The sequence below is a fragment of the Lepidochelys olivacea genome, assembly GCF_965140295.1.
Source record: "Lepidochelys olivacea isolate rLepOli2 genome assembly, chromosome: 13".
NCBI classification, from domain to species: Eukaryota; Metazoa; Chordata; order Testudines; family Cheloniidae; genus Lepidochelys; species Lepidochelys olivacea.
Genome location: NC_140423.1, coordinates 19,677,378 through 19,691,782, shown reverse-complemented (window position 1 = coordinate 19,691,782; position 14,405 = coordinate 19,677,378). Strand labels below are relative to the sequence as shown.

Genomic DNA, 14,405 nt, shown 5'->3' with positions numbered 1-14,405 from the left:
GAGGTGGGACAGGGGTAAAAGGAGCTTGGATGTCAGTGGGTGCAGAGCACCCACTAATTTTTTCCCCGTGGGTGCTCCAGCCCCGGAGAACCCACAGCGTTGGTGCCTATGCCTCCCTGACCCAACCAAATGGGCAAATTGGCCAATTTCACGCATTTGGGCCATTGGGTCAGATAAATTCATGGGCAGGGCAGAGGGGGGTATGCCAGCCAGCAAGAAACTATGCCTACTCTGTGTGGACTTCCTGGGCTCTCTTCCCAGCAAAGCAGCCCCTTATCCTCTCCCCCATCTAGCTGTAGTAGCCCAATGAGAGACTTCAGGAAAGAATCTCACTTTTGACTCAGGGGTGATTTGACCTCACTGCAATACCCTCCTTCCCCCACAAGGTGGAGCAAATTACGCAAGCATTTCCACATGGGAGCTGCAACAGCCACCTTTGGCAATAGGGCTGGTGGGGGTTAGCAAAAGGAAATGCCCCAGCTGCAGGTTTGTGGCTTGCTTCCCCGCATGTGTGTGGCTGGAGATACTCTGCCCCTGGCCCCCCCAGCCCTCCCCTCATGGAAGAACAGCTGTATCTCTGCCAGGGCTGCCAGCACCATCTGGGCTACGATAAATGGCATCTCGCTCCAAAGAGGACAACGAAGCCTAGGGGGTTTGCTCTGTGTTGCAAGGGCTCGTTTTCTGGTGACGGGCCCAAGACTTTTATTGTAAAGTTCTGACAAAGAGGCTGATTGTTGGCGGGGGGAATGAATGTGGAGCCACTGACAAGGGAGGCCGTGGGTGCGCAGTGTCCTCCCCACTGCTTGCTCAGCCCCGAGTCCCAGCTCTTCCCTGGACCCTCAGTGATGGGGGACGCTCAGAGGAAAGCCTGAGCATTATTTACAACAATCATCTGCCTTACTCGTGAGCTGGGGGGAGGGGGCGCCACAGAGCTGGGAAAAGGACAGACATCCCACTACCACTGCTACCCTGGGAACCTACCCGCACCTACTGCCCTCAGAGGAACACCACCCCACGCGCTCCCTCGGGAGCTGTGTAGCACAGAGACAAAGTGACAGCTCAGCCATTCCCTACACAGCATTAGGGGAATGGGCTACAGCCGGGATAGAATAGAATAACCATAGGGAAAGACACTGCCAGCTCTTCAGAGCCGTTACTGACTAAAGCTTCCTAAATGCAGCTGAGGGGTTCAGGGGAAGCAGCCTGGAATGTCACCGTTATAAATAATTCTCCTAGTTTACACAACATTGTACACGGCATTTCCCACGCTCTTCTGTCGCCAGCTGCAGCTCCGCTTCTCCAGCCGCCGGGAAGAGCTCGCGGAGCCTCAGAACCAGCTCACTTTGTTGGATTTGAGTCCTGTGAAGCACATGTTGTTGCTGCAGACGCCACCGTAACTGGGTGGGCAGGCCGAGCACGGTCTCCCCACCTTGTAAGGAGCTTCTCCTATCCAGTTGCCCCTGGAAAGGAAGGCATGGCATGGGAGCCGCAGCACTCTCTGGATTGTGCTTGTTTGTGCTCAGAGAACGTGTGTGTGTGTGTGTGTGTGCGTGCATGTGTGCACACAGGCCACACTGCCCCCTACTGGATAAAGTCACATCTGTTCAACAGTGTCTGACCATGTTGCCCTCTAGTGCTGTAGACTACAGGTGCGATGAACTGTAATACCATTGCAGCCCAGGGAGATTCTTTACCTCAAAATGGGAGAGGTCTGTACTTTTGAAGCAGAAGAATCCTGGGCTCTGTATCCCCAGTGAGCAGCCAGGAAGTCTGTTCAGCTGGCGATGCATGTGATAAAACAAGTGACTGCAAATAGCACTTGTTATGATAGATAACTTCCCAGTTGGGGGCGCTACAGTCTGATCGAACGTTTGTCTGGAGGGTAACTCCATTTTCAGGGAGTGCTTGATGGGAGAGGACAATACACATGGAGGAAGGAATAAAGCCAGAATGTTGCACTGTCTTGGCTCTCGCTGTAATAGAGTCCTAAACAAGCATCACAATGCCCTGTGCACGTGCAATCTGGTCAGTGTGTCTCTGTGTCTGTTTGCACGTGCGTGCATGCAACAGTGTGAGTGTGCATCTGTTTACTGACATGGGGGGGTGAAGGAGTTTCAACTCTGGATCACTGGGCTAAGGTGAAGCTGGACACACACTGAGTCTAACTCACGCTCAAATTACTAAGGTACCTCCACTGTCCCAGCAGCATACCAGTGTAGGATGGCTCATGTCCAGCCCCGCTGGTGCCCAGGGAGTCACAGCTGCATAGGGAAAAAGTTACCTGAGGCTGATTAGCAAGAATGTTTTGCATCATGGTCAGTGCTTGCAGCTCTGGCTTTCCCCAGGGGGACTCTGTATGCATGTATTTCCTAAGCGCCTTTGAGGCAAAAGAAAACACTCTCTAGGGCTAATCCAGGCACCAGAGGAGAGCCCAGACTGAGCAAAGGCTGAGAGCAATAAGGGTGTGGGTTACGCTATCTCCTGGCTGGGCTGGGGCAACTCATTTGCTGCCGAGCCAGGATGTTCAACACACGGTGGGGCACTGTATTTGTGAGCACACCGGTAAGGCTGAGAGAATTCCCAGCTCCCATTTTGCCTCCCCTCCTGCAGGGGTCCCTCAGGCAAACCAAGAGCAGGCTGAGATGGAACCTGATCCACAGGGCAAGCTCGTTATGTGAACGGCAAAATCAGGCAGGTGTGTTGGGAGAGGGGAGGCAGCGCTCACTAACCCCCAGCTCCCATCCTCTCTCTGAAGTTGCCTGGGGTCAGGGAGAACCTTTCCTTAGCTCACTTACTTGATGGCATAGTTGCACACTAAATACACCGCCTGCCGCCACGTGGTGCCCCACACGTTCATGTTGGTGCAGGTGTTGATGGCACAGCCAATTTTGTTGGAGGAGGCCCACACCATCTGCATCAGAGACAGTCAAACAGAAGCTATCAGGATTGTGCGGCCTACACCAAAGCAGAAGCATCAGAGGTGGAGAACCATGGAGCCTGCCAAGCAGAGGCAAATGGACCTCTGTTTATTCTACAGAGAATAAAAACACCCCCACTTGATTGTCTTGGTGGATGCCTACTGCTGCGTCTGCCTTGTGCTTTGCTGACCGATTGTAAGGCCAGTTTTCCGGCCAAATGACTTCCTTTCTGTGGGCACAATTCAGGCCTGCAATATTGATACCTGCCTTGTCACACTTTAGGTTGAAATGAGCTGCTCAAATCTGAGTATTTGCTTCCCTAATTATAGGTACACATCAAACAGAAGAGCAAGGACTTGGCAATGCCCGCACTGCAGGATTGTACCCACAAAAAAGGGGTACAGCCTCAGCCCTTTTGAATACATATCCCATTGGGAGAGCCTTGTGCATGGACGTCTTCACACACTGATCAGAACTAGGAAAACCATCCAACTTGCTCAGGTCATTGAATTGAACTCTTCATAAAAAGCAGTTGTTATTTTTCGAGTTCACTCCCAGATTCCCTAAAGCCACTATACAGACGGTGCTTAAGTGTCAACAATAACAACAGCTGCACGGGGACTGAGCCATATTCAAGCTCTCAGACAAGTCAGGAGGAAAGGGGATGAAAAGTCTGTGTAAGTGGCAGACACCCATGGAAACACTGGCCTGGGGATTGCCAGGAGCCAAGCAGACTGAGAAGAGCAGTAAGCCATACGGCGCACTGTTAATTAAAGGGTAGAAATGCTTTGCCACAAACCATAGAAGTAAAGGAACATTTTCCACCTTGTGCTGGCGGCGCTCCTCCTGGATGTGCTCTGGGGATGAGGGAGCCGTATTTCATGAGCAGCCAGACATTTCTGCACACTAAATAGCTGCTGTGTTGTGAAGGAGCTGATTCATGATCAGCAAGGCAGGAAGGGGCTTCCCTCTCCCCCGTTTTGGAGACTTCGAGAGGCTACTGGTGTAAAGAGGGGAAGCTGAGGCCAAATAAAAAAGGAGCATTCCAGCCCATTGGCCAAAATCTCCTGTCTGTGCTCCAGAACGTGGCGAGAAACCTCTCTGCAGATACAGCCACAGCTCTTTGATGTAAACAAACTGATCCACCTCAAAGCAATGTGTGTGTTACAGGGCAGCAGCGCTGGGCGTACAACGCTGTGAATAGCTGCCTCTCATGCTGGCAAATGCTCTGCAAGGTATCCCAGGACAATACTGCTGAGGGCAGGCAGCCTGTCAGGAATGCTAACTCCTGCCTTCCTTTGGCCTTGTCTTTATGATTTAAACCAGACAGCCTCCCGGAGTTGGTCCTCCTCCTTCCATCCAGCTAGCTCAGCTGCGACAGACAACATCTCCCCGGCCGGCAGATGGAGCAGTGGAAAATGCAGGCACTGCTGCTAGGAAAAGAGCTGGTGTTTAGACGGTGTGTTTTTTAATGTGCTTGTTTGCAATGAATGTAGCGCTAGCAAAGGGGGCCAGACTGACAGCCCTGGCAAGGGACAGATCAAGGGACTCTGCTGGTTGCTTTAGGTGATATGGCTCATTGCTCTAAGAAGCTGCAGCAGCAGGATAATACCACTGATGCTCACTGAGTCCCCATCCAGATGTGTTACAGAAGGCTCAGCAATGCCTGAACCTGCCTTCCTCAGGCCTCTTATCCTTTGCCACAAAACACAAACCTTGGTCAGTCAAAAGGACTGGCTTCCCAGGAAGTCTGCTGGGATTTTTTGCTAAACTGTAGCGGCTAGGAGTCCTCCTCATGGGCCAGGACCCCATTATGTCAGGCGCCGTACAAACACAGAGTTGCAGGGCATTCTATCCCGCCAACACAAAAGAGGATTGCCCAGACCTCCCACAGTGCAACAGAAAGCAATCTGATCCCGGTACATTACCATCTAGCTCCTCGTTTGGGCATGTCAGCATACTTAGTAATACCACTACCCTGCCTCACATGACTCTGGCTTCATACCTGGGTGTAATGGCTGCAGACAGAACCACTGCATTTGGAGGGGCAGCTGGGGTTGCATTCACGAGGGTAGGGGAAGGAGTAATGCTGTTTCTCATAATACCAAGATTTCACAAGATCCACAACTGACCGGTACCTGTGGAAGATCACACATGTTATCCCCTGTTATTCCTCCACACTACCCAGACCAAGGAAGCAAACCCCAAGGAGACCTGACAGGGCAGGCCTGTCAGAGACTTGCCCCCAGGTGCACTCATGTATGTTTGCTAGAGAGGTGCTTTGCCTTAGCTGTGTTGGAGCCATGCGAGCAGGTACTCGCCTTGCTCCCTCAAGGACCAAGAATGGAACTGAGTTCCCAAGGGGCTGGGAGGTGACATCAGAGAGTGGAGGAGGAGGAGGCCCCTTTGTGCTCATAGTGAGTGAAACGGGGAACAGAGCAAGAGGGACAGGGGTTTGAAATGTAAGTGCAAGTTCCCCCGGGTCTCTCCAGGTGCTAAGGACTCTGGGGCAGCATAATTTTGCTCTCCTGCATTGTGAGCTGTGTTCGTGCATGCCAGGGGCATATACAACAGTGATTCTAAAAATCTGGCCCCCTCTGGCTGCATTAAATCACTCCTTACTCCCATTAAACCCCCCTGCGTGTTGTCAGTGCAAAATAAAAGGGGACTTTAACCAGCAAGGAGAAAACTTCTCAACTGATCCAACTCACACATCGACTCATTTATCTCTGGATGCTTTCATCTCCATTTCTTGCCACATTCACTAATTTACCCAAAGTGTTTTGTTTTTGAACCAGAGCTTTTCTCCTTCATGGCCCATCCCCTGCTCCAGTTGCATCCTGCAAAGGCTCTAAATACAAATCTCTTCACTAACACCAACAGGAACATGGCTCTGGTCCAGTGGGTTTCTCTGAATATTAATGGACTCTTTCTGCTACCGACAGCTGAGTGGCTCAAGGTCTGCAGATCAAGCTGAAACGTGCCCTTCAGATTCCATTCTGTGGTAAGTCACACTCCTCCCCAAACAAAGGTGGAGCGTTTTCTCTAGGCTGTGACTGAGACTCACTGCCTGTGCGATGGATTCAGCTGCACCTCCTTAGAGCAACAGTGAACCTGGCCCAGACTCGTTTTGTCTGTCCTGGGCTTGTCCCTTGCTCCCTTGGAACTACACCTCACTCCCCCTGCTGCTTTCTTTCATTTAGCTCTCAGTGGAGCAAGGTGCTACTGAGTGTGAATTAGGGGTGACAACCGGGTCCTAAATAACAAAGCTGCTAATAATGATGTCCATAGAAATAGATCAAATTTTGTTCTAGGCAGGGTTCTAACGAGACTCCCCAGTTCCTCCTGTGTCTGCAGAGAATGAGGACTTTGACCTCATTTGATGCAACATGCATGATCAGAGCACGGCTGTGGATCACTTACCTGCCAGAGTGAATGGAGAGGTTCTGACCAATGTATCTCATCAGCTGTGGCGGCCCATGGTCCCATATGCACTGTACGGCCCAGGCTTCAGCAGACTTGGCTAGTCTCTTGTCCCACACCTAAGTGAGGGAAAAAAGAAATGGTGCAACAACATATGTCATTAGGCTACGGCCCAGAGCAGGAAAGAGTGACTCATTCCCTGAAAAAATGAAAGAGAACCATTTAACCATGACATGTGTACAGGGGAACCACCTTAGAATCCAAGAAAGCTGGCCTGGAAAGGACCCTTAGGTTACTGCATTATGCAGGGCACTTCCCTACATCATTCCTACTCGTGTTTGTACTCATTCGGAGAGGAGCAGTGGGCTTGCAGCTAAAGCCCAGGACTAGGCATCAGGAGGCCTGTCCTCTGTCCTCTGCTCTGCCATTGACACACCGGGTGACACTGAGTGAGTCACTTCCTGCTCTGTGCCTCACTTGCTTTATCTGTTGAATGGGTCTGGAGATGCTGAGCAGGGCAACTGTGAGACTAAACTCCCTGGTGTTTGGAAGTTGCCTTGAGATCCTCAAATGGATGTCACTATAGAAAGGCAAGGTACTATCTTTATATTGTTATCATCACCATCTCTCCCGGCGTTGCTGCTTCAGCCACCTCCTTTATTGTCTCTCCTAAGGCCTAATCACCCTCACAGATTGAAAATGTTTCCTAGCATCCATCACAAAGTGTCAGGTACCCCGTCTTATCTGAGAGCCTGAAATACAGCCTAAGTAGTGTCTGCATCAGGCCTGATGTGAAGGTCTGGTGACCCTTTAGCTCTGCTGGGCTCTGTGGCACATGGGTCAGGAGTCCAGGTCCCCTCCCCCGATTGAGCTTTGGGATTGAAGCCCCTGAATTTCACCTGTGTTTCTAAATAATGGGCCTGGTCTGTGGTACTTTTCAACAAACCCTGCCTGATGTTCAGCTTTGGGCAAAACCAAAGGATGGAGGTTTTCTAAAAACCAGCTGGTCAGAGAGTCATAGGGTGTGTCTACACTGCAGTGTAAGGCCACGGTTCAAACTCAGGCTCAAGCCCAACCCCCTTCTGTCTACACACAAATCTCACTAACCCAGGTCTCAGATCAGGGTCCTGGGACCCCCCACCCATGGAGGGTCCGAGCATTAGTCAAGTCAGGACCTCGGGTTCAATTCCCATTGCTTTGTAGTGAAGACGCAGGCGCACTGGACTCATGCGTTGGAAGCCGGCCAATCATATTCCACAATCCCGCTGGCTGACTTTCTTTGTCCTCTGGACAGTCAAGTTTTCCCACATTACACCATGAGCAAAGGGCTAGAACGGCCTTATTTTGGGAAGCACTTGGAAGTCTGGGATATGGGTGGTTGGACTTGGACCCAGGTTGGGACCCAGAATTCAACTGTTCCTAACCTGGAGTTACAAATGAGTGTAGATCAAGGGTCAGCAACCTATGGCAGGGTGCCAAAGATGGCACGCAAGCCGATTTTTAATGGCATGCTGCTGCCTGCCAGGTCCCAGCCGCTGGCCCAGCTCAGCCTGCTGCTGAACCCAGGCCGGCAGCGGGCTGAACGGGGCTGGCAGCCGGGACCTCGGCAGGCAACAGCATGTCATTAAAAATCCTGCCTGCCCCACCCCGCTCTTCTCTGCCCCCCCCCCCAATGGGGGCAGGGTGAAGAAGCTTGGTTCTGCCGGCTGCTGCTGCAGGGCAGGCAAGTTCCCCCTCCCCTGCCTCTTCCCGCAGCATGCTGGGTTCCTGCCCCTCCTCCTCTCCCTCCCTACCACCCATCAGCTGATGGCCCTTGCGAGGGAGGGGGAGAAGCGGAGCCGGCGCGCGCTCACTGCTTCGGGGAGGAGGCGGAGAGGAGGTGGGGACAGGGCCTTGGGGAGTGGGGGTGGAATCAGGGCATATCCCCTCCAGCCCCCTGCTGTGAGCCGCTCTGTGAGCACCCCCACAACCCTAGCCCACCCCCCCAGCCCTCTGCCCTGACCCCCGCACTCCCCTCACACACACCCAGCCTTCTGCCCTGATCCCTGCAGCCCCCACACACCCCAGCCCCCTGCCCTGACCCCTGCACCCCCCACGACCGCAGCCCTGACTCCAGCATCCCCCACACATACCCAGCCCCCCCACACCCCATGCCCTGACTCCTGCACCCCCCACACACCCACAGCCCCCACACCCCCCATACCCTAACTCTTGCACCCCCACATTCCCACCCCCACCCTGAGCACCAAACGGGAGCTCCTACACCCCCACCCCACATTCCCACCTGCACCCCTCGCACCAAATGGGAGCAGTCCAGGTAATCACTCCACACCCAAACCTCCTGCCCCAACCCTGAGCCCCTTCCCTCATTCTAGCTCCTGGCCAGACCCTACACCCCACCCCCAGCCTGCTCCTTCACCCCCAGTCCTGTACTCAGTGCACTCCCACCCTCATCTCAGTGCAGAGAGAGAGGAAGAGAATGGGCTAGAACCAGGGAGACGATAGGTACCCACTCTATGTGGGCAGGGCCGGGATCCCGGACTGGCAGCGGGCTGAGTGGGGCCGGCAGCTGGGACCTTGGCTGGCAGGAGCCGGTGGATGGAATCCCAGACCAGCAGCGAGCTGAGTGGCAGCGGGCTGAGCCGCTCAGCCCACTGCCTGTCTGGGGTCCCGGCTGACTGCCCCGCTTAGCCCACTGCTGGTCTGGGGTCCTGGCTGATGGCCCCGCTCAGCCCACTGCCGGTCTGGGGTCCCGGCTGCCAGGCCCTTGCCAGCCGGGGTCCCAGCCCCAGGCCCCACTCAGCCCGCTGCCAGCCTAGGTGAATGGAACCCCAGGCCGGCAGTAGGCTGAGCAGGCTGGCTGCGTAAGATCAGCATTTTAATTTAGTTTTAAATGAAGCTTCTTAAACATTTTGAAAAACCTTGTTTACTTTACATACGACAATAGTTTATTTATATAATATATAGACTTAGAGAGAGACCTTCTAAAAAATGTTAAAATGTATTACTGGCATGCGAAACCTTAAATTAAAGTGAATAAATGAAGACTTGGCACACCACTTCTGAAATGTTGCCGACCTCTAGTGTAGATGCTCAAGAACTTGGTTAACAAACCCAGGGTCTGTTACCTCAAGTTGTATTTACTCGGGGTTACACTGCAGTGTAGACATACCCAGAGACTCCAGCTAGCTGGTATATAGCTCATGCAGTCTTTCTCATGGGTTCTGCCCTATAGACCGTTTTCCAGTGCCTTGTCCAGCCAACTTTTAAGAGTACCAGGGAGACATGCCACGCCCAATACATCCCACACCTGTAATTTGGACCAGGGGAAATTCAGCTGGTTTCTGACACCATTACGAACATTTCACTAATTCAGAGGCAATAAGCCCATGAAAGCTCCCCTCCCCCATTGCAGTGACATGCATGGCCATTTGCTGGGTGGGCACTGAACGGAGACTCAGAGATTTTAACAGCTGAACCCCTGCTCTCCTCTCTGCTCTGCGATGCAGGCTGCAGCAGTGGTTCCAGCTTCATTTTCTGTCATTGCCTCCATAACACGTGTGGACAGCTGAAAATCCAGGACCCAGTGCAGGGGACTTACAAGTTAGGGCACATGGGTCCTCCTGCCTGGAAGCAGGAAGCCAACCCCAAAGGGAGAAAAGATGGGAGTGACAAGAAATACTGAACTTGTAGCTTGTGGTAGACAACAGAAGGAAGGCTCCTATATCACCCATTGTCCTCAGACATCTCAGAATCACCATCAGGATCACAGGGCAGAGGCTACAGAGTGAGCCAATTTTGGCCACCACTGGGCAACAGATTCCCAATAGGCCAATTCTGGATTTCACTGGGTAGGGGATACCGTGGGTTGATTCTGGGTGTCACTAGGTGGGTGACACACAAAGGGTCAGCTCTCAGTGCCAGTGGGTAAAGGACATAAGTTGGCTCCAACAGAAAGGGGCATTATGGGTGGCCTCTAGATGTTGATACATAAGGGATACACGATAGTTCTGCTTGTGTGGTTCTCAGACTGGATCAAACTTGCTTGTGTGGGAGTCTGTGCTTCACACATGCTTGTCCTAAACTAGTAGCTTCCAAAATCAGACCAGTGCCTTTCCTTTTCTCTCCCAGACATGACTGGGGCTTGTCTCCAAAGCAGTTCAAGGTGAGTGAGGACAAAGAAAACAGCTGCTCTAAGCTGTTAATAACAAAGGGACTGTGGTTGTGATACTGGTACTTAGCTGATGGATGCTGTTACACACCTACAGCAGGAAGCTCTAGCTCTGGAGCTGGGTGTGAGGTGCCTTTTATCTCTGTAACTCTGACTCCTATTGTACCTTCAGAAAATGGGCCCTAATTCTCAGAAGTGCTGATATCAGTGGGAGCTGGAGGTGCTTCAGCACCTTTGCAAATTAGGCCTCTAGTTATCTCCAGGCATCACTTGCTGGGTCAGACCTGTGTGGATGGTGTGTGAATTAGACTGCAAGCCCCTGGAGGCTGAGGACAGGTCTTCTTCTGTGTATGTACAGCACCAATCATGCTGTCAGCACTTAACAAACATTAACAATAGCAAAGCCGAGCAGGAGTAGAAATGACCAACAATTGCTTTGCCAGGCCCCCGGGGAAAGGATGGTACATTTCCACATGGGGCAGATAACCCCAGCAGATAGCGTTGTTGTTTGGGCAGCACTGGTGGAAGTGGCCTGGGGCAGATCTCCCTAGGTGCACACAAACAGGGCTTCTCTTTCCATTTTAGGGGGTATGTCAGTTCCTGGTTTGCAGCAGATGACGTTTGGTTTTGCCAGGATTCTAGAGTGGAACCAAGCACAGGCCTGGTCATGGGAGGTGCTGACTCCCACTGACTTCAGAGGGTTAAAGATGCCAGCGCTCTGCAGAATCAGGCCCATAGGAGGTCTCTTTTCTGTCTGTTGTTGACGATTTTCCAGCAGATCCCCAGTGCCCATCTCCAGAGCATTGAATGGAACCTAGAGCTTGGTGCTTTCCCTACAGAGTATCTGTCAGCAGCTGGAGTTTCTCAAGCAAACACAGCTGCACTTTTCTCTTCAAGGGCCTAATCCAAAGCCCGCTGAAGTCAGTGGACAGACACCCACTGGACAGACTTCAATGGGCTTTGGATCAGAACCCTGGTTATTTTTTATTCATGCTTTTTAGTTACTGCAGGTTTCTACTCTGACCTTTTTTGGACACATGAGTAAGAAAAGAAAAGGCACAAAACCAACAGACTCAGCGGTTAGCATTAGCTACTGAGTTAGCAATCAGTGTGCCAGGAATTGCATAAGGAAAGCAAGCCAGGGCTTCCCGGAAGATGCTGTGAAATATTAGTTACCTTCATTGGACTCACCACCTCCCCGGCCCCAACCGCTGCACTCAGAGCTGCTAGCTGGGGAAGTCAATGTGATGTGGCAGCCTGTCATCTTCTCACATCTTCTCTGCTGACAGCAAATAGCAGCTACTACAATTATTATGAACAAAGAGCTCACTGAGTTCAGAAAGGCTGTCTCCACGGGGCCCTGCAGGCTGCATGGTACCGGCTGATGCAGCGCTCAGCCACTCACATAAGGATTCCTCCCTTAGCTCTTCACTTTTTCCTTTATGAAATAAGCTCTATACCAAGTGGGCCCCTCCCTGTCTGCAGGTCTAGCCCCCCCGCCCCCTTCCAGGTGCCCACAGTCTGCAGCGGGGTGGAAACAGCTGACTAATTAGGGCTTGTCTAACACAGAGGTTGCATTGGTTTAACTAAAAGGAGGATGCTGACCTGGCATAACTCTGTGTGAACCTGGCCTGTGTTGGTTTGATTTGTACCTGTTACCTTACAGACATAAGCTGAACTGATATAAGCCAATGTCATAGTGTTTACACACAGAGCTGCATCGCTTTAGCATCACACCCTTAGTTAAATGGGTGCAACGTTGTGTGTAGACCAGAGGGAGAAATATACCAAGAGCTGGAGCTTCGATGAACAAACGGATCCAGAGGGCACTGCTAGTACTGGGGGCTAATGCTGGCATACACTGTACTGAACCGACGGGCACTGCCTGGCTGGGCGTAACATGTGACAGGCAAGCTCTGTACTCACTAAAGAGCTTTAGATCCCCCTTCCCCTTCCTCATTCAGGTCCCTCCTAGATACTCTGCTGTCTCACAAGAAGTAATCGTAGAAAACAAAAGAAGCCCAACTTAATAGCACCCAGGGTGGGTTTAACTTCCCTGCACCCTCTCCCCTCCCCACACCTGGTGAGGCTCTTGATGACCCTTGCTTGTGTCAGGTTTGACTTTGGGTAGGAAGCGCATTGGAACCGGGGCTGTGACTCTGCACGCTGCTGTGCAGTGCCTAGCACACAGCTTGTTGCTGAGAAATAACAGATCACAACAATACATTGCCAGTGCCGGAGCATGGCATCCGCTCTGCTGGTGTAACGGGCTCCATTCTGCAGCTCTGCAGTTTTTGCTTTGTACCCACTTCCTCAGCAGATGGTGCTAAGGCATTAAACCTGCCCTTGACCCCACGATCATTCCTTCTCCCTTCAGGAAGCATGGCAAAAACTCACCATATACTCCATGTTGGCAGCTGATGGAGATACCTGTGCCCGCACTTGGTTGTGGTAGTCCAAAAGAGCACTCATGTCCCGCGGAGAGATGTATCGCTTTCGGCGACTCCTTGGCACCCCGAGGCCAGACACCAAGCCAGCCTGTGTGTGGCTGGAGGGGTACAGGAGCTCGGTGGCATTGGGCAGCACAAAAGAGCTCGATTTTGGTATAATCCAGACGACCAAGCCAGTGAAATACAGGTGCATGTGCAATAAAGTCATTTTAGGTTGTTGTTTTGTTTATTTTTTTTTGCAACTGTCTACTGTCAAATGAAACAAAACAAAAAGAAATGAAAAAATAAGGCAAATTTTCTTCTTTCTGATTGTGTATTTAAAAAAGGAGACAATAGAGGCACCGTTTACTTTTGCATTTCACATGAAAATTCCACCTCCCCAAAGATCATGGAAATAGTTTTTCCAGGTTGAAAAACAAAACAAAAATAAAACACTGACAGATGCTTTTCCACAAGCAAACTACATTTAAAAAGAAAGTCTCTTTCATAAGCTGGATTTCCTGCTTATATATAAGAGCGAATTCCCTGGGACCAGCTGTGAAATCTGCAGAAAGTTGTTTTTTTTTTTTTTTAATTTGAGTGAAAAAACTTCCCCAAATTTTTCGCTTTTCACAAACCCAGGCTAATGAATTACATGATGCTACGCTAGCTTAAGGTTCCAGCCCCTCTGATTTCACAGGCTTTTGGTACGTTGAGCAAATCCCTCAAAAAACCTGAACTCTTACTCAGACAAAGAAACAAACGGCAAGTTCTAAAAGGATCAGTGAGAGAGTCTAAATAATTTTTTTCTTTGGGGAAGCAAAATCAACCACTTCAAAACCAAGATTTAAAAAAATCTCTTTCTTTTTTTTAGTCAATGCACCTTCTACCATCAGTGAAAGACATTCCCCAAAGAAGCTGAGAGGACATTTCCCAGACTACATACCTTGAGGACTGAGCCAAGAACAGCTGAGAAATGTTCGCTGCTGCAGCAACAGACTGGGAGCTTGACCTTTGCAAACAACCTGCTCAGGCACATGTGGCAGAGAGATTTAACCTAGCCAAGTTCTAGGAGCCTTTGATAGCATCTGACGCAAAATCTACTTCTTAACTCTTCCTCCGGGGAATGTCCTACAGTTTGAAAAGTGCTCTGCTAGGCAATTTATGGCCTTTTCCCTGTGTACACACAGCCCAGCTTTGCCGAGTTCTCTGCTTGTTGTGAGTGGTGTGTATTATGAACCCGGTAAGGCAGCCAACAGTATAAAATTAATATCCTGGGGCCTATTTTATCAGAGTCAAACATGGCTTCTCTTTAGCTGCAATATGCATGTGGGACCCTTGTACTGTGCTTGTGAGACATCTAACAATAGACATTTCCAGAGACCTCACCTCCCTCCAAAGGACTTTGGTAGTAAATTTGCCTTAATTTTGAAAGGGGTAGAGGGGCATGTATTTTGCCCTGGT

The 14,405-nt window shown here is 51.1% G+C and overlaps 1 protein-coding gene across 2 annotated transcripts; it reads right to left on the bottom strand.

Annotated features, from left to right (window-relative positions):
* Positions 1-662: 662 nt before the first annotated feature.
* Positions 663-13,988, bottom strand: R3HDML (R3H domain containing like). Of its 2 annotated transcripts, none has more exons than XM_084646342.1 (6): positions 13,888-13,988; positions 12,910-13,211; positions 6,342-6,460; positions 4,924-5,056; positions 2,796-2,911; positions 663-1,460 (listed from the first exon to the last, which is right to left on the bottom strand). In XM_084646342.1, the coding sequence occupies exons 2-6, from the start codon at positions 13,168-13,170 to the stop codon at positions 1,328-1,330; spliced, it is 762 nt and encodes a 253-aa protein (XP_084502468.1). In that variant the 5' UTR covers positions 13,171-13,211; positions 13,888-13,988; the 3' UTR covers positions 663-1,327. The 2 variants fall into 2 exon arrangements, with proteins under 2 accessions (XP_084502468.1, XP_084502469.1); XM_084646343.1 differs by having other exon boundaries at positions 12,910-13,208.
* Between the last annotated feature and the right edge of the window lie 417 nt (positions 13,989-14,405).